The 20,804-nt window shown below is 33.7% G+C and overlaps 2 protein-coding genes across 6 annotated transcripts in view; one reads left to right on the top strand and one right to left on the bottom strand.

The window, feature by feature from the left end:
• Positions 1–20,804, bottom strand: part of CEP85L (centrosomal protein 85 like) — a 149,225-nt gene that overhangs the window by 76,394 nt on the left and 52,027 nt on the right. For all 4 annotated transcript variants that reach the window (XM_064486741.1, XM_064486740.1, XM_031456223.2 and 1 more), the window contains exon 3: positions 17,745–18,529. In XM_064486741.1, coding sequence (XP_064342811.1) covers positions 17,745–18,529 — 785 coding nt within the window. The remainder of the gene's footprint in view (positions 1–17,744; positions 18,530–20,804) is intronic.
• On the top strand, positions 2,770–13,407 carry PLN (phospholamban). 2 transcript variants are annotated; one of them, XM_010979163.3, is made up of 2 exons: positions 2,770–2,858; positions 10,865–13,407. In XM_010979163.3, the coding sequence occupies exon 2, from the start codon at positions 10,962–10,964 to the stop codon at positions 11,118–11,120; it is 159 nt and encodes a 52-aa protein (XP_010977465.1). In that variant the 5' UTR covers positions 2,770–2,858; positions 10,865–10,961; the 3' UTR covers positions 11,121–13,407. The 2 variants fall into 2 exon arrangements, with proteins under 2 accessions (XP_010977465.1, XP_064342812.1); XM_064486742.1 differs by lacking the exon at positions 2,770–2,858 and adding an exon at positions 9,903–9,968.

Genomic DNA, 20,804 nt, shown 5'->3' with positions numbered 1-20,804 from the left:
GTGATTTCAAGTGGTATGACTGTGAAAGTACTTCAGGCTATCTGCAACAATGGTGACATGAAATTATCTGAGATTGCTACAGTGACAGTCAAATGTACCGCTAACACTTCTGCAGTTTGTGGTCTACAGTCAAAACTGAAGAAATGCTAACTCTCATTTAGAGTTTAGTAAAATAAAGACGTCTAACATTTTCCCTATCCAAGCTCAAAGGGCACTGAACTCTACCCATGGACTGCAGATCAAGAATCATCTTCTAAAGGAAAAGAGAAAATAAGCACTAACACTAAATGGACACTGTGCTGAAAGATCCCTAAGAGTCATTACACACACTTCATCTCATTAAATCCTCACAACAAACCCATTCCAGAGATCAGGCAGCTTGGAGAAATCTGTATGAGGTCATGTGACCAAAAATAGATTCAAACTGCAGTCTGACTCCAAATAAAGATTCTGACAAAGCACCTCTAAAAACATTTTCCAGCCTCTGGTTGTGGAATATTTGAGGAACAATCTGCTGATTATACTGGAGTTCACCAATGCTCCTATTAAACAACTTACTGTTTAGGCAATCAGGCTAAAACTAAGATCAATACTTCCTAGAGCTTCATTTGGAGTAATAATAATGATCAGCAGTAGCAGCAGCAGCAGCTAACCAAAAAGAAAAGGGTGAACACAGAAGCTCCTCACCCTTGTACAAATCTGCAAAGTAAATTTTTACCTCCATTTTCCAATTCTGACACATACAGTTTGTTAGTATCCTCCTATGGGTGTGTGTGTGTCCGTCCACCTATATACGCTTTTTAAGCAAATTTGCCAAACGTGAAATATGTAGGCCATATTTTATTCAGTCTATGGCAGTTTCTTAGTCTACTAATTCTATTTTCTTAGAACTAGAGGTGCTCATACTACAATGATCTATCCCCTAAGCTTCGTTTTCAAATGAATGCATAGCCAAACTTAAAGCAGACTTTCTAGAAATAGTTAAGTTTTAAATAATTAATCTATCTCCACCTTAAAAATTTCTTAGTTGATGTATGCTACTCTGAAATCTATATCCAATCCCACGACATGTCAACCTATCAGAATTAAAACTAAACAGATCCGGATTTGAATCCTCAGTCTATCCCTTAGCAGCTATGTCATCTTTGACAAATTACTATAAACCAGGCTTGTATTTCAGGTTCCTAGGTTTTGTATTTCATTGGCAATTGATGATAATAATAAGAGATCCTTATTATGTAAGGATTGAAAGGAAAAAAATGCTTGTAGAGCCTGAGCAAAATGTCACACATCCATGCAATTTATTTAATTTTGGGTTTTACTTTTAAGTTGTAAATTTTCCCTTAGCAATGTTCACAGAGTCTTTGCTGAAATATTATTTTTCTGATAGTTTTAGCTGATTCTTTAAATAACGAGAGATTTCCTCTAGCAAAGGATTTATCTTTCTTTGGAAGAAGCCAAAATCATCTCCATTTAAGGACACATAAGCAGCTGCTGGAAAAGACTTTAGTTCCCCGTAAGAAAGTGAAGCAGGCTGAGTTCACTCTGCTGTAAGTATTTAAAAAATTAAAAATAACAAGTAGCTTCTCCAGAATTACAGGCGAGATTTAAGAATGAGAATTTGAAGGTGTGGTGACTTAAGTAAATCTAATATATTTTTTTAAAAATTAGAAAAAACAGAGGAATGATGCCTGGCTTTTCAAATAAATTCTTTTCTGTTCTCAAGTTCAAAATATCATTCCATTTACTAAGACTGTATTTACAGAGTAATTTTCAGGAAAACAACTACTGCATTAAATGAGGCACACCCGTTTAGAAATACTACTTAAATTTCCAAACACTTGTGTACCTATCATCAATAAAGTATCATTAACTAGGATGCCACTAATCAGGGACTTATGATTATTCCTTTTTTGCTAGAAAGTTACTCTTAATAATGTGTCAGCTTATTAAAATTTCGGTAAGGTTTTACAGTAAATTTAATGCAGCTGTAAAAAATCTTAAAAACTTAAATTTCTAAACAGCAGTTTTTCTTGGGTGATATCTCTCAGTTTAAATATGAGAATTACTGTGCATGAATATATTGTTAAAGCCCTAATTGAAGAAAATATAAATGAATTAAATACATTTATTATTCTTTAACTATAAGATAAAGCTAATTTTTTAAAACCCAAATCAGCTTTATTAGCCTGGTTTTCTCACACACACTCTCTCCGATACACACACAGACATGAGAAAAGAACAAGTCAAGAAAAGGTATAAAATTTGATTCTGTGACAATGTTTAATTATTGTCTTGCTAGAAGCTAACATGAAGTTGCACTATTAAAGCAAGAACAACTCATTAAAAGTTGTTTGGCTTATATGAGTATTATTATTCTCACTATTAAAATTCCTATTACTTTAACTATTCTCACTATTAAAATTCCTATTACTTTAACTCTTTTAGGTCTTCAATATTATCCCCTCAGCTTACAATTATTTCTGAGCCTAACAATGCATGAACCTTTAAAAAAGAGCTTTCTACCACCAAAATTAACTTTTTTCATTTATCTCCCATATACTTTTTAAAATTAAAAACAAAAAAGGAGGCATAAAGTGTTAATGACCTTTCCATACCTAACATTAAGATAAATGACATTCTAAAAAGTTTGGTTGTGATAAGACCATGGCTAACCAATCATAACTTCAGAATTCCTATGTGACATCATCAGACCGCCCTAGAACTCTTTTTCTCCTCCACCTACTTCAATTGTTCCCATAACTCTGGTAACAGAGTCAGAAAACTTTCCAGCTAAACGCCAACAGCACTTCATACAACTCCCAATACTCTATACTGTGATCATCACAACAGCCAAGGTAAGCAGATTTCACTGACTATGGCAATTCTTACTTTCTAGAACTCAAATTTATTAGACTTTGTAAAGAGTTAATATTTTATAAATTTCAGCTGAAAGTTAGACAGTAAAATGTCTGACATAAAGCTTATTTTCTAAATAAATGCTTACCCATTCAGTGATAGTTAAGAATAAGATTTAACTTAGAAATGATAAAGTTTGCATTCAACTTTGATCCTGATTACTGGTTTGTCATTTTAATTTAACTTTCACTTTTATTTTGCTGTTCACAAGTGAATTTCTGCAAATTAAAATATCTTTCAATGATGTTACCATGTTTGGTGGTAGTGGTAATTTGATTTCTCCACACAAAAACAATGGTTTCATTTTGTTACTTGTTATTCTGCTAAGAAGTAGGGCAGAACTAGGTTGTCTTTACATCCAGAATACTGTGAACAGTTGTGTGATTGTACAAAATGAACGTTATTGGTATGACTATTCCAATATTACCACTATGATTCCTTACAGTGAATATTAATAGAATTTAAGAATACATAGCAGAAACTACTTTTAAAATGCTTTTGAAGACTTTTCTCTCTATATAAAATCCAGTCAATTTCTAAAAAAAAAATTCAGGCTTTTAATAAATCGAGTTACTTGTATTAAAGTTAATATTGTATAATAAATAACAAGTCTGGACATTTCAAAACACTTCTCAAAAACATGTAAAATTCTTTCTGAAGTTACAGAACATTCATTTCTTTATTCTAAAAATAAAGAGATTATTTTGGCAGTACAAATATTCCTAACTATCTCATTTGCGTGAACTTCATAAAATAAATGTTTATTCTGCCTATAAGTGAATATACTTTTATCAAATTACTATCCTCCAGTGTTCTTCAGTTTCCTCTCTTGCATTTAGAAGGTGGGGAGGAGGACGAAAAAAATGCCCAGGAATGGAGATGCCATCATAAATTTTATAACTTCTGTTTAAATTCTACTCCACTCTTGATGTTACAATCCTCAATTTAATACATGAAATGTGTCTTCATTCTCAAATTTCAGTCAGGGCATAAAGGATATTACATCGATTTTATTTCATTTTTATTTCCATATATGTTAAGATAAAATTTACCTCTAGGTTCTAAGATCCTATGACAAATGTTAAATCTACTGCTTTTTTACAGACAAGAACTTTATAATTCCTTAAGCAGTTTTCCTTAAGCCATGCAAAAATGCATTTTTACTCAAGTGTCTATCAAATTACATTCTCACACTTCAAATGAGATGTTCACAAGTTCTTTCATAGTACCAAAATTTCATGTCATATATTGCTCCATAAAGTTGAAAATTTCTAGAAAAGCAGAAATTCTGCTATTAGTTATCTCAGATAGTGTCCAGACTAACAGAAATTATAGTTATAGTGACTGTTATTCAAATTTCAAACACAATGCCCTAGGGCCAGACATTATGTCTAAACTAGTTCAGCTCTATCATAAGATGAATTATAAGTACTGTCTTTGTTTCATGTGCTTTAAAACTTAGTGCTTTTAAAAAAGTATCCAATGAAATAAAAGGGAAGAAATGTGAAAGATGTTTAAATTATGAAAGACTGATTAAGTTTCAAAACCATGTGAAAAAAAGCTAGAGTACTTTGCTTTACTAAGAGGAGTCACATGACTATCATTTCCTAAAACTCAAAGATCAAAATTATTTTAAGAGTATTTTAGTGGACATAAAGAAAAATAATATTCCAGAAAAAATTGCATTTAATTACATATTGATATTGTTTCTTAATCTCACTAATTCATTGGAGAAAGGAGACTATTTGCATGAACAAAACAGCTTCCAAAAAGAATTAAAATTGTAACGTGTTAAATGTATTAGGTAAAATATTAATTATGTTACTAATCACAATAAATTATGTAATGTATTAAAGTTTTAAGTAAAAATTAAATATAGATTACCTAAATTCGACTATATATTTATTACCAATCCTAGAAATAGAGGGTCAATTAAAACTTCTTTATTCTTGAACAATTTGCTAAATGCACCATATACAAGTATCTCATTTGATACTCAATTCCTATATGTTTGACACTCCAACTCTAGTTTAGGAAACAGATGCCACAAGGTGAATTGCCCAAGGTCACAGAGCTAGAAAATGGTGGAGCCTTGGCAGGAACCAAGATTTTATAACTCTAAATCACACACACATCCCATCCACTATTCAACATGGCTTAAAAATAAGTCATGACACTGGCAAAACAAAATAAAGTCCTCAGTACTGTTAATGGCACATTAAAAGGCAAAGTCAAAGGATAAAAACTTCTACTTTAAAACCACTCCATTTCATTTAAAGTTAATTTATGCATGAGGCATTATGTCCTTAAGACCCTATATAATATTCTCCTCATCATTTTCAAAGCCAGGGATATAGAAAATTATAGATGTTCTCAGTTATTAAGCGGTATGTCCTGGAAGACAAAACTCAAAATAACTGCACAGATTTTAAAAAAACAGTAACATGTACAATCAATCAAAGTTTCCTTTTATTTAATTCATTTCATTGCTAAAATACTCATGCCTATTTAGCTTTGATACCTAAAATCCAGCTTAATTTCTCCTCAAAACTTTTCACAAAAACCACACTTTTCATACTTTATTCCAGCTCCGTATTAAATCCTTAGCTTTCCTCAACTTCATTTCTGACCTCCTCGTATTGTACAGTTTAAAATATTCAACCCCCTTTGTTTTGAGGTGCTTGAACAGAGGAATCTTGCTTTATTTATGCTAGGAAAATCACTAACTTTCATCTAAACTATGAATTAACATAATGCTGATCATACCAGCAAATTAAGTCTAAAGGTTAGAAATCAAGGAAGTGATGCCTCTAAATTACAGTGACCTAGATCAGATAATATGTGGTCTCTTGGAACATTTCCAGAAATAGAACATTTCAATGTTCTTACCCTACATAATTCTGAAGCATGTATCACCAAATAAACACATGAAAATGAGGTCGGGATATACATCTCCACCCCAGTTAAGTACACTTGTAGTCAACTGAGGACCTCTAGTGCTTTTTAAAATGTATTCCACCCTTCAGTTCTTTCAAAAAAAAAAAAAAAAGGGCAAACTCATATTGGTGGGGGTATACTTAGCTGGCATTCATTTTCCTTAAAACTTGCCCTACACTTTCTCTCCACATGCTTTTCCCCTCAAAGAAGACTCTCAAGTATCAACTACTACAAGGTTAAAAAGTATTTTAATTGCAAATAAATTATTTTGAACATAATAAGCAGATAATGAAGACAAGCCTACAGACAAAATAGCAACAGCAATGTGCCAGTTTCAAAGAAAAAATCTCCATGCTACCACTTAATGAATTTTCCTAAAGGCAAAGCTTCAAAGCAAGGGAAATATTTCATTATGAGGTCACTTTAGGGATTGAGAATATGTTGATTTTTATGTTTACACAATTCTTTTCATAACCAGGCAGAAGCAGCTTGAAGATTCTTTCAAATGGCCAGTGTGGACCAACAAAGCTCTGGAACCTTGCTGTCACAAAATAACTTCAAACACAACTTCTAGATGTAGCATTAGGCCATCTCACAGGAAATGACTCTACCCAAGTGAATTTTTGGATGCCAACAGATTGATGACCAATCTAATTATGAACCTGATTTAATTCAACAAATCAAAAAAAATGATGTATACATACACAATCGCTTCTGGATTACCTTCAAAAATGACAGCAAATAGTAGGGGGAAAATAAAAGCCAAATAATCCTAATATAGACAAGTCCTATAAATTCAAATCTATAGAGAATTCTAATCTTCTGAACCAACTTAATGAGAAAAAATTTCAAAAAACTATGCCAGACTGTCATCTTGTATGTTTATTACTTGAATTTACTAGCAAGATATGCCCATGTTTACTAAAAGAACAAACAAGCAGACACAAATTAAAAGGAAACAAAATTCTGAATGCCAAAAATGTATAGAATCTCAGGAATTTATGACTTCAGCAGAGGCAGTACCAAAAATGAAGTTCAGTAAATTCTGCAAAGCACTGAAAAGTGCTTAAATTATGGGGATTGCTACTCAGCATATACAACATGGTTAGAATATCAGTTGTCTAGCAAGTCATAAAGCAAATACCGGAAGTTTTCAAAAGTCTACTAAGGTTCCTTTTTGCACAAGAATGTATCTGATGTTACGTTGAGAAATAGGACTCACTGCAAAGTGAGGACTACCGCAGAAGCACACAAGGTAACTTTCACCTTTCAAAATGTTGCCTAACATGGCACAAGAAATCTGTTGATGGATTAGAGTTGCCTGGGGTTTTTCTCTCTCCTTCCAACTCAAAAAACAGAACACTATCTTGAACTTGATTGCATTTACTTCCCAATTTCACCTTTTTGAGCAAAAGAGGAAAAGTGGACAACCAAAGGCTTTATAAATCCTACAAAGAACGGTAAAGAGTTATTCTTCCTATCCCTCCCCAAAATTAGACTAAACACAGTTCCCACAGACATACAAGCTACTCTGTGGGTACTTTTCTGCCTCTTAACATGTAACTCAAAAGACAGGGATCTGGCACTTTTCTACAACCAAATTCCTATCAAAGTATCTTTCATATTTTCAATATTCTGATTCTAGGGCCTGGATGGTGAATTAATTTTCAAAGTATTCTTACTCCTTTTGTCCCACATCTAATTTACACATATTGTCATACTTCTAAAAAGGGGTGGGGTAGGGTAAATTTCAGTTCCCATGGTTGTTTAGGCCAGATGCATGTTCAGAACATCCCAACACAACCTATTTCCGATTATCCCAAAAAAATGCTCTAAAAGATTAGATAAAATGAAAATAAACTGAAACTATTTTTATTGGCTCTCAATAAAATACTACTTATTAACAGCTTGTCTCTAATAAAGGGAAGAACAACAAAAAAAAAAGACTGAAGGAGTTGAATACTCATAGGATGATTGTGAGTGCAGAGAAAAAAATGATAAACAGTTGACAATCATGCCATAAATTATAACATGGTGAAGGTCACAGAACTCTAAAAATAGGACTGTGCCTTTGTTCCCACAGTTTTTTTCAATTCTCAGCATATGACAGGAAGCCTCATCTTTTAGGAACAAATTTTGGCTTAATTATTACCATACAGATTTCAGAAGTTCCACAGAATCAGGACTCAATACATTTCAGATTGTACCACTGTAAAATAAATTGCATGCATACAGCTAACATTTCAGCATGCAAAGCAGATTTAGTTTTAGCATAAGGTTATAAAGTGACTATAAATCACTTTAGAATTACAACATATTTTTAAGTTTGATAAGAAACAAGACACCATCTTTGGTTGTCTCCTTTATACTCAATTTGTCTCCAGGAACAAACTATCCTTTTCCAACAACAGTTGGCTGTTGAAGTATCATGAGATCATCTTTAAAGTATATTCATTATATATCCATCATTAGAGAGCTCATCTCTTCAGGGCACACCTCTTAGTACTTCACAAACACCAAATACCCATTTGTAGAAAGCCTAATTCAGGTTAACGTTGTTTATCATTAACAACACTTTATTTTAGTCCTCTAAGATAAATCCTCTAAGCCTCATTTTCCTCATCTGTGAAAAACAACAGCAACAAAAAAAATCAGAAACTTTAGAATATTGGAGAGTATGCATTTAAGTATCAAATTCTATTATTTATATAGTTAATTTTTTTCAATCACAGCAATATCCATGATTATTAATAATTTTCTAAAAATATTAAAGTAAATCATAAAAATCCCTTGTTCAACTTCACTGATTTATTCAGATGGTACCAATTTTGCACTAAGTACTAGAATACAAAGTAAACACACGACTCTTTACATTTATGAACTAGACTTTAGTCTTGTTGGGGACACCGGCATGTAAATCAAAATTAGAACATAGCCTGACAGCCATATCTTGATGTAGGTAATACTAAAGCCCTACTAAAAACTAGCAGAGGTGATACCAGTTCTGCCTTAATGATTAATGGAAGGTTTCATTAGGAAGTGATATTTAAACTGGGTCTTAAGGATTAACTGAAGTTTGCCTGGCAAAGAATCAAAGGTGGAGGCAGGAGGAGGGGAGACATTCCAGGCAGAGCCAGAACAACATGTGCAGAAGACAGAATCATAAAAGGGAATGAAGTATTTATGGAAAGGTGACATGTTTCATGTGACTAAAGTACCACTCATCAGTGTCAGCATAGAGTGACTCTTGTATATGCTCTGTGATGAACAAATGGCCTGCTCTTCCTTTTCCATGTTTCATCTCTCAGTAATTTTAAAATCCATACCTTTTGCACTATTTAAGTTCTGAAACTTCACAAAAATTAAGTTCAAATAGGAATTGCCAATGCTAATTCTTTACTACCTTCTTAACTGTACTCTTATATATCTCATATAAAAAGACTAGTCAAATACATAAATAAAGAAAACCTTCTCCACACTACCCAACAGTATAAATCTACCATATCTACAATAAGCAAATATAAGCAGAAACAACCTAATGGATGCATTTTCTTAAAGAACAAAAGAAAATCCCTTTGTTTCTATAGTATTTTATCTGAGGAATTCAAATAAAGCCATTAAATTAAATACATACCAAGTTTAAGCTGCCATTTTCTACATAGGAAATGTCACAGATAAACTAAGTAACAGCCACTCGTGTTGGACAATGAAGAGTATATGCTACAGAAACAAAGGTTGTTATCAACTCTTTGAAAAAATGAAGTTTGACATAAGTTGGCTGCTTGGATCACCTCCCTACAGGGCAACACTATGAAGGAGACCAGAGTCTCCAAACAAATGAAAGCTTAGTCTAGTATATATTCAAAACTTAATAGAGTCGTGCTGAAATGACAGAATCTAACCACCACATACCACATGATTTCTTTGTAACAATAAGTGAGAAGTTCTAACTGACCAGGCCTGATATGTACCTTCCCCTTTCTCATTCTTTCAGTTCTCCTCCCTATTGTCTTCAGCACTAGTCTCTCTCAGAAATAGAGCTGAAGGTTGAGATGGGCTTTCATGAGCTGTATAGCCTCTAGAGAGAAAATGAAGTCTGGCAGCTGGGCAAGGTAGTAATATCTTGATTAACAATGATATATCAACAAATGTTAACAGCTGTTATATCTGAGCAGTTAATTTACGGCTAATTTTTAGTCTATATCTAATTTTCTATAATGATGTATTATTTTACAATTTTTTTATTAATTAGCACACATAATTAATTAGGCAGCAACTAATTAATTAATGAGGCAGAATAGCTTGTGGAAGCTCTGAAAGAAAGCAAATGGAAACGTTCTTAAGTACAGGTCCTTTACAAATAGCAACTGTCTGTGGTAGATGGTGAGATAATGATAATTTTATTACTATGCCTTCTGAGTCTGACAGTCTTCAGCACTTAATATCATCTTGTTAAAATGTTACTTAAAGTAGTATATTCTACAAAGCTGTAAATCATAAAAAGGAATGATAAACAGTTGAATCTACAGTTCTGGTAAAACACTTATTATTTAACTATTTTATTTTGGACTGAAATCAACATCTGGAGAATAATTTATTGCATGTATTTCTTTTTATGAGATTTGCTCTGGAGTTATTAATACCCTAATGTTCACAGCAATTATGCTCATAGAGAAATAGTCTTAATGAAAGTATATGTAAGAACTTTCGCCCAAGGGAACAGCCCAAAACAAGCTGCACCCTAAACCAAACTATACCTCTAGTCATTTTGAGAGGAGGACACAAAGACTGAAGTTACTACACTCTCAACATAAGACATCATGGTGATCATCACCAAAAAAGACAGAGAGAAACAGAGAGGCAGAGCAACATACACAGACTTTAGAGATATCTGATGTCATAGATACAAATAATGTTGAGGAAGAGGGATTAACTCTACACGGTTTTACCTGTTCAGAGAATAGGTTACACGTATGATGCTAATCCATTTACTATTTTTACGTTGCAGGCTACCTAAAAGAAGACAGTGATCTCACATTTGGCTGGCAGCTTGTTATCTTTCTCTTCACCATTTAAAACTTCAGGCTTCCTGCCTTCCTGGTGTCATGGAGAAAGTCCAATATCTCACTCGCTCTGCTATTAGGAGAGCTTCAACCATTGAAATGCCTCAACAAGCACGGCAAAATCTCCAGAACCTATTTATCAATTTCTGTCTCATCTTAATATGTCTCTTGCTGATTTGCATCATCGTGATGCTTCTCTGAAGTTCTGCTGCACTCTCCAATGCTGCAACTTATCACCATCAGCTTAAAAATCTGCCATCCCATGAAGAAGGGAAAACAATACTAGAGACCACTTCCTAAGTAGAAGAATTTCTTTGTGAAAAGGTCAAGATTTGGAGCAAAACAAATTGTTAGCAAATGTATTCATCCACTGGATCTTGTAAACATGAAAAGAGCTTTATTTTCAAAAATTAACTTTAAAATGACTATAAGTGTGCATAATGTAACTGTTGATTTTCTCAACAGAGCTTATAAATTGCTATCTCAAATCTTTCCTGAGGATGAACTAGTGGTTTAGTTTTGAAGCTGCACTGCTAACAAGTTCACTTCATATATAAAGCATTAGCTTCACTCTTTGGGGTAAATGTAATTTATACTGTACTGTAAAAGCCTCTTTAATGTTTATTAGGTATTTTGCAGATCTTCACCAAGTATACCAAAATAATTATTCCAATGAAGCATCATCATTTGAAACAGCCCACTAACACCTCACATTTGTTATCTTTATCATCATACAAAGTCTTTGTAGTAATTCTCTCAGAACCTACATTTTAAAATAAATTGTATTCTTTTTCTATACTACACTAACATTTTTTAAAGTTTATAAGAAGCAAGTAGAAAAAAGACCATACCATTATGTAAATAAAATCTGCTTAACTAATTTTTTTTCAAAGAAATATAGAATTCTAGAACATAAACCTGTTCCCTCTAGGACTTTGTGATCAATAGAGGAGAACTGTTGGTTAATTTAACATCAGACAGTGTGATTAGCCATAATTACTAATAGACTAATAGAATAGAACCTAACTGTAATTTAAGGCACTATAGCTAATTATCTGAGTTAGAGCACACAACTTGCCACACTATTGCTGCAATCATGAAATCTTAAGATATTAGAGTGAGTTTATAGGTTGTCTTCTAATCTCACATTCAATGTAGGTAAGGAAGATTAAAACTATATATTATTTCAAGCATTAAAAAATAAAAATTTGTACTAGCTCTCCAAAGTTAACAAATGCTTTGATTAAATTTTGAAATGAGCTTTTTGTCCCCCTATTGTTTATGACAGGATATAACTATTTCCCTTAATCTATCAGCAAGATGGTAAACATCTATTTAGGGGGCCACTACACTATGCTAAATTGTAGACCTAGCAAAGCTAACCACAATTATTTCTTGCTGAATGCATTTCCAATTTCCACTCTGTCATTTAAAAATATCTTCCAACAACTCATAAAACAATAGAAGTAAAAATTGGTTTGGAAAATATACTCACCAAAATTTGGTAATTTAAACTGACTCAGTTTAAAACTAAGTTCAAAGTAGTTTACATCTATACTGCATAATCCAATAATTTTAACTTCAGTTCAAGACATATTACCAATATAGTAATTATTAAAGGAGTAGAGAATGTGTAATTTAGTATATGATTTGCTAAAATATGTTTACTAAAAGAATTGGGAAAGTCAATATTGACCTTGGTTTGTAACACAAGTGCTGCTAACAAAATAGTGAAGGAAATACTGCTTTTAAATTTTTTCTGAATCCCTGAGAGGTACCAAAAATGGGAGCAGGATACTTTTGGGTCACTAATACCTGAGGAACAGAGGGAAAGGGGGATTCACACTGACAGAGGGATTTCTTGAGCAAAGCCTCATCTATGGGTTGGATATCCCTAATATCAACTAGAAGAGCTTACGAACAATGAGTGATATATCCACTTCACTGGTGTCAGTAACTACCCAGGCAAAAAGTAACCAAGTGCTATAATTAGCTGCTATGATCTTAAGAAGTAGAAAATGTGAAATAATAAATTCTACCCTTTTCATTATGTTGCTCATTACAACATCAACTTCAAATTATAAACTGTGAAGGTTATGGAGTTCTTCCTAAGTCAAACAGAAATAAAGAATTTTTTTGTTTTTCATTTTTCCTTTAATAGAAACTAAAAGCTTATGCTTGAGGATTACAGAATGCTGTCACTCAGATTATATTGTAAAGCAAAACCCCATTCTTTACATGGAACTTATTTATTCTGTTTACCATAATGTGTAAAGAGTAAGATATAATAAATTATGTATTTAAAAGATTTTAAATACTAAATGTTCAAATACTTTCTACTGTAGAATAAATTCTAATCTTACTTTATAGAATACCAAAAATGAACTAATTTTTAAATGTCTAATGTTGCCTTTTATATTTTATTTGATTTAAAATGATTATTTAATGCAAAACACCTACATTAAAATAAACCTTGAATTCAATGAAATCGCTCATGATTGATATGAACATTAAAAAATCTGAGGATAAGCAGTTTGGTTTTGTAGGTTGTTTTCAGTGACTTTCCCCAAATAAAACAAGATCAAGACTTCCTAGTACAGACACAAGAGGGCACACCTACATAAAATAATGAATTTCCTATTACTCAGAAATTAATTATCCTCTGATTATTTTTGAGTCTCTGGCAAAGTAAGAAAATGGTAAAATTTCAAAGAAAGTTTTGCTCTTTAACAAATAGACACTTTAAAATGTCTAAAAATTATATGCCAGTACTATATAGAAAAGATGACAGATTGAAAAAATCAAACACATTAATAACTTTTATTTATTAAAATATGTATACAAAAATCAATTATATGGTTTTCAGTTACCCAGTGAATGTGTCATAATGTCACATCCTATCTATTGAGAGTGTCACAGTGCCCGTATCTTTCAATGCAGTTATGTTACCTAAAGCAGTAAAAAAAAAAAATTTCAAACAGGGTGCAAAAATAAAAACAAAACTTTCTTTTCAAAGGATGTAACAGAAATACAGAAAATGCTCTCACAGTAAAAATAAAACCTTTTCATTCTTATATCATGTTAGATAAAAACCAAGTCATTTAACTATAAGTCAATCTACCAAATATTTGTATTTTTGATTTACAGAAGAGAAATCTTCCAGTAAAATATGTTGAAATCATTAGGTGATAATATCCTGGCTGATCAAGCCCCTCCATGATTAAAATAAGCACAAAATTTTAGCCTCCTCTTTTTAATGATTGCAACCCAGAACTCAGAAACATCCTAGGGGATATAAGAGAAAAGAAGAACTACTTTGTCAATAAAGAGGCCCCATCTTCACTTCTGTCTGGGAGACCCACCGTGAGTTTTCAGGGCCCCCACAGATGCTGCTGTGTGTAGAAGCAGCACCCTCCATTCCCTGACGACCCCTCCCCTCCAGAAAAGGAAATGCAGGAGGGACTTGGAAAGGGAAACACTCTTTCCAAAGAAAAAACTTTGCTGTTTGTTTTTCTCTTCTGTCCTAGTCCTTGGTGGGTGAGACAGCTTTTAGGGAGGGTGGGAAGAGAGCAGGTAACGTAGAACAAAGGAAAGACCAAAGACTGTGGTGGACATTACACAGGGAGGCCTATATCCTAATCAACTGAGGGCACAGACGGCTGCTCCTCATTCACAAGGGGAAACGCTTCAAAGTTCCAAATGACCTGCACTCTAGCTGATTCAGTAGAAACCACAAGAATCAAAGAACACCGTGCATGTAAGACTGTGAGGCGGGCTCAGTAATCATTCTGGACTGAGTCCTAAGAAGAGTAAAACTTTCATGTTACAATGTTAACCTTTTGAGGGAGTAAAGAAGGAAAGAGTCTCTGAGGATCAATGGGATAAAACGCCTTGACAGCTACAAAGTTCTATACAAATTTATGGTGATGTTAGATTGTGACTTAGCCAAATTCCTTTTCTTAGTTGTAAAAGAGTTGTTTTTTCACGGTGACAGTTCAGCAGTTGCCCTTGAATATCATACACGTTCTCACAGTTCATCAGATGGGATAATTATTATTGAGGCTCTTCCCTTTATGCTTTTAAAGAGACTTAAGAAACAACTAAGATGAGAGCTTTTAAAATACAGTATTTGGAGGCTCCAAGGAGAAGGTATTTAAGAAATTTTTCTGTAGTAGTCCCAGAAGAGAATTAGAAGAGAAGTAGTCATTTAAACATTGCAATAAAAGTGTCTAGGTTTTCTTTACCTGGTTTCATCTTTCTACTCCAAAACTTAAAAACGCTATAAAGAGACCATCCCAAAGAAAGTTAATCAAAAAGTAGAGCTTTTCAAGCACACCTTATAGTCTCCTTCCTCTATCACGCACTGAGAAGAGTTAACAATAAGCTTGCTCCACAAAGCACCTCCAAGCCCCCTACCCTGTCTGTGCACTGCTTCAAGGTCGGGGAAAATTTCTATTACAGAAGAGGTTTCTCCTATCAGAATGAAAGAAAGAGTCAATTAGTACTGATTCCTTAAAATTCATCCAATTTTGTCAGTTACCTTTCTATGGCATCTACTTCAGGTTGGAGCAGAACATTCAGCACCCCCCCCCCAACTCCAATCCTGCGTAAAGACACCAGCTGGAGAAACAACTACTCATCTCTGTTCTTTTATAATCACAAGCACTTGAGAACTAAAATATGATAGTATTTGAAAAATTGGGTTTCCTATTTTTCAACTGCTTGAATAGATAAATCACAAATAAATCTGGTTAAATCGCTCTTTTCTGATTTATAATTCACACATCGTAATAATACTTGTTTAGGTTTGCAGTTTAAATATACATAATGATTAAGATGATAAGAACTATGTCCAAAACAAGAGCAAAGAAGGTACATGGGATGTGTTAAGGGTTCTGTGAATGCAGCACATTAGATTATGTGTATGTTTTAGGGCTGTATGCAGATTTGTGAGGTTCCTAGATAAGTGATTTCCTTATCTTTTCATAGAATATATTCCTTTAATCTTTATTATTTTTACTAGAAATAGTAATAGATAGCAATTTTAAGTTTCACTCTAGGGAAATTTTACAATTTTTGACAGAATTGCTTTGTTTCAGAAAATTCTAGTAATAGAAAAAATAGGCAATATTTTATGAACATGCTACAGATAATTGGTTTCCCAGTTAAAATGGACTGTAGAAAATTACCTTGGAATAAAAAACATTTCCAGATGAAGAAATTTACACATTTACATGTTACATTAGGGGATAAAACACTTATATGTGGTATTATCATAAAGTGCTTTCCTTAAAATGATTAATAAATCTTGACACCCAATTAAAAAAATAAGCACATCTGTTTTATAAACCTAAATACATATCAACCACTAACAAAACTTTATAAATGATCTTAGCTCCATCTTTTCATTTTATATATGAAGAAACTGAGAATTAAACATATATATGGTAAACAGGTACATGAAAAGGTACTCAACATCACTAGGCATCAGGCAAATTCAAATCACAATCACAATGAGATATCACCTCATACCTGTGAGAATGACTATTATCAAAAAGACAAGAAATAACATGTTGGCAAGAACATGGAGAAAAAAGACATTCTGTGCACTGTTGGTGGGAATATAAACTGGTACACCCACTATGGAAAACAGTACAGTGGTTCCTCAATAAATGAAAAACAGAATTACCATATGATTCAGCAATTCCACTTCTGGGTATTTATTTGAAGAAAACGAACACATAAACTTGAAAGATAAATGCACCCCTATGTTCGTTTCAGCATTACTGACAACAGCCAAGACATGGAAGTAACCTAAGTGTCCATCCATCAGTTGATGAATGAATAAAGAAAATGTGCTGTATGTATATAATAGAATGTTATTCAGTCATAAAAAGAAAGAAATCTTGCCATTTGTGACAATATGGACGGACCCTGATAGGATTATATGAAGTGAAATAAGTCAGACAGAAAGACAAATTATGTTTTTGAAACAAACAAAAAAAACCAAACTCATATATACAGAACAGATTGGTGGTTGCCAGAGGTAGGGGCTGGAGGGAGGGTAAAACAGATGAAGGAGGTCAAAAGATACAAACTTTCAGTTATAAAATAAGTAAGTCATGGAGAGATAATGTACAGTATAATGACTATAGCTAATAATACTGTATTGTATATTGGAAAGCTGCTAAGAGTAGATCTTAAAAGTGCTCATTACAAGGAGAAAAATTTGTGATTACGTATGGTGATGGATGTTAACTAGACTAACTGTGGTGATCATTTCACAATATCTACATATACTGAATCATTATGTTGTATACCTGAAACTAATATATTGTGATACATCAATTACATCTCAATTAAAAAAAAAAAGAAAGAGGTCCAGAGCTATTGACAAGAAGAGAATCATCCAGATTCTGAATCTGATAAAACTAGAAACAAAGTCCAAGACTTCACATTCCCAAGTTAATGTTCTTTCTGTTATACCACACCAGCTCCTTTGTTTCTGTTTCAAATTTGTTTAGGTTGAGTATGTTTTGCTTTGTTTACTTCTATGCCCATTTAACAAATGAGAAGGAAAGTAAAGCCCAAGTTAGGTACAAGGTTTCAAGTTTTCCACGTTAATCAGTCTCAAATTTTTTTTAAAACTTTCTTTATCAACGCAATACTTTTAGAGTTTATAACATTTATTTCTTATTATCCTTCAGGGGAAAGGAAAAGCAAAACAATCTGTGCCCGTGGACACACTGTCGTATGCTTTCTGCAAGTGTGGTTATACTCATAATATCCACTGGAGGGAAGCAAACACTAGATTTTGAGTCTTACCTGCACTGGTGTTTCACTTTCTTGTTGAAACTCTTCAATTTGCTGCTGCTGCCAAGGAGCTAAACTGTAAGAGTCCCCTGTAGTTCTACCTTCCAAAGGATTTGTCCGCAACTGCTCAGTAAGCCACATCTGCGTCCTCACAGAAGGCTGAATGGGAACTCCACCTACTGCTTGTTGACCAAGCATTAAATATTTCGGAGGTTCAAAGGCCTCTGAGCTTGTCATAATGGGCTTGCTTTCAGGTAAGGCACTATATGTCATGTCTAAGGTCTGTCTCCTAAGAGTGGAGGAAGAAGCTCTAAAGTCCTCTTTGCTACAGCTCTCAAATTTATATTTATTGTCCAGAGTTGATCGTTTTTTATTTATCTCCTTGTCCTCTAGCTTAAGCATCTCCATACTATCATGTAAGCAGCTAGGTCCAATTGTCCTTAGTTGTGATGTTAAAGCTTTGCCTCTCCTTGTCTTTTCCAAACCACTCCCTGACTCTTCCGTATGCAGAATGCCACTCTGGCTGTAGTTATCTGGAACAGTGAGTTTGGATAAAGATGACCATTTCCGGAGGGGCCTGAAGTCCTTCATGTCTAGTGAAGGGTCCTGCTCCCCCCTACCATGGTTTCCCAGTGTTTGCATGAGGCTTACATTCCATTTTGAGCCATCTGATGTCAATGATTCCCTATGTTTGGAAACTGAAGCACTGGAGTTAGACGGCATGACATGGGCTGTAGGAAGAGCAACCAATGATCCACTAGGCTTAAAAGATAATGTGCCACTTGAAGTTGAATGATCTGGAATGAAAAAAAAAATGCCAAATTAGTTGTAATTAATGGGGAAAAAAAAGAGGCAAAATGCAAAATACCCCCAAAACAAAAACCTGAATGTGGTTTTTCAGCACAAGTTTTTCAGAGGTATTTTATCAAAATGAGGGACTTATTATTGTTACTATTATTGTTGTTCCTTTAAGTTTAACTGAAACAAATCAAACATACTCTCAAACATCATTTTCTAAAAATGGATATATAACAACATATATGCCCATTTTCCATCTACTTACAGATGAAAAGTGACAAGAAAATGGGTTTATATTCACTTTATTTAATCTAAGTATTGTGGCTTTAAAAGAAAAATCCATCTCCCCACTGAGAGGTCTTACTCATGATTCATCAATCAAGCCTCAGATACAACTTTATTACAAAGTGTTATTTTTTAGTGTCTTTCCTCCACTGTGAAAATCTAGGCCTAATCTGAACAAATTCAAATTCAAATCAGAAATATGGATAAAGGAGCTCCTGCAACAATGGAAAATAATCAGAACGGGTTCTCGCACTATGTCTACAGATACAGAACAGTTCCTACATTCCCAGTCTCCCTTAATGGCATCATCAGGGATGTATTTCCCAAGCTAGAACTCTTGGAGTCTACCATGATTCCTACCTTTCTCTGCACATTTACTAAGTTCGCAAGTTGTAAATTTTTACTTCCAAAATGATTACATAGCTATTGCCTCAGGTCAGGACTTCACATATTATTCTACCACAGGAACAGCTGTAGTTGGCTCTACGGAAGCCCAAAGGATAAATAAGGGCCTCTATACTCAATGGACTTATTATCAAGTGCCAAAAATCAAAGATGATCATTTTTATCACATGATATCTAGAAAAGAAATAGCAATCTGAAGTGTAGAGAGAGAGGAGGTGGGTGGTGAAAAGCAACTTTTATAGTTTCTTCTGTATCTTTCCATGCCATTTGACTCATACTAGAATATATTTTAAAATTACTTGTGAGCTTTCATATTGTATTAAAGAAGTAAGTAATGGAAAAAGAAATGTTGAAGAAGTCATAAGAAAATTCAGATGAGAAAGAGCCAGGCAAACTAATTCAAAAATGGAATTCCAGTAGGTCTTTACATAGAATTTATTCATCTGCAGGTGAAAACAGGAAAACATTACAGATGGAAGAATACAAGAAAAAGTATTATAGTGGCATTTATCATATTGCAGCTTCCCAACAACTTCTGCAGAACCTTTTCATATTGAAGAAAATTACCACGTTGTTAAGTGTCACCTCCCAAAATAAATTTTAGACCTTAAATCCCAACATATCCTACAACTACGACACAGATATTCGGAAGCACCTGCACAAGACTTCAGTTTGAAAGGGAGTCCCACAAGAAAACGGGCTCTGTGTGGAGCTACCCTTTTTGGCAAGAGCAGACACATCACCAATGGCAGCAGCAGAGGCAGCCAAACCAAGTTCTGGCCCAGGAGTGGCAGCAAGTGGGCAGCACTGGTGGTTTCCTCCAGCAGGGCAGGAGAGCGACAGTTCTCAGAGGTGACTGAGGCACATTACCTGGAAGCTTAACCTTAAGTGAGGTTTTCCAGCCCTCCTCAAAAATTCTGAGTTTACCAAACACCCTTAAATAAATTCCTCATTGCTCAATCATCTAGTCAGCTTCTGCTGATTAAGAACATTGGCTGATCCAAGTATGAAGCCAGGAAAATATGGCTTCAAAAGAAGAAAAACAAATTATCCCATTTATCTGATGTATGAGTGTGTTGGGAGAAGTTTGCTGAAGGTAATTCTTGAAAGGTAAAGGTGAAGCAGAGTTATACAAGTCTCCTAATGCCTGCTACAGAAAGAGCCTGGCCTTCATTCAGCACAAATGTGATATACCAAAAGTTTCCAAACAAAGGAAGAAGTGTCATGAACAAAACTGCACTTAAGATGATTATTCCAGTAACTGCTGAGGTTGGATAAAAGCAAAATGACTGGTAGGAGGAAGATAAAATGGATTGTTATGGTAATCAATACAGGAAGAAAATCGAGACGAATATGCTACTGAAGGTCAGTTCTAAATTGAAATAGGACAAATGACCCCAAAAGTCTATGTTTGTATTAATACATTATGGTATTATATCCATATCTATATGTGTGTGTTTATGTTACTATTCTTAAAGGAATATTTGTATTAAAATCATCATAGCCTCTTAAAAATATCTTTAATTTTTAAAAAAACAAAAATGAGTTTTATATCAAATTTAAAATTTTCAGACTTTCACATTT

The sequence above is a fragment of the Camelus dromedarius genome, chromosome 6 (assembly GCF_036321535.1).
Source record: "Camelus dromedarius isolate mCamDro1 chromosome 6, mCamDro1.pat, whole genome shotgun sequence".
Lineage (NCBI taxonomy): Eukaryota > Metazoa > Chordata > Mammalia > Artiodactyla > Camelidae > Camelus > Camelus dromedarius.
This window is presented reverse-complemented; position numbering and strand designations above follow the sequence as displayed.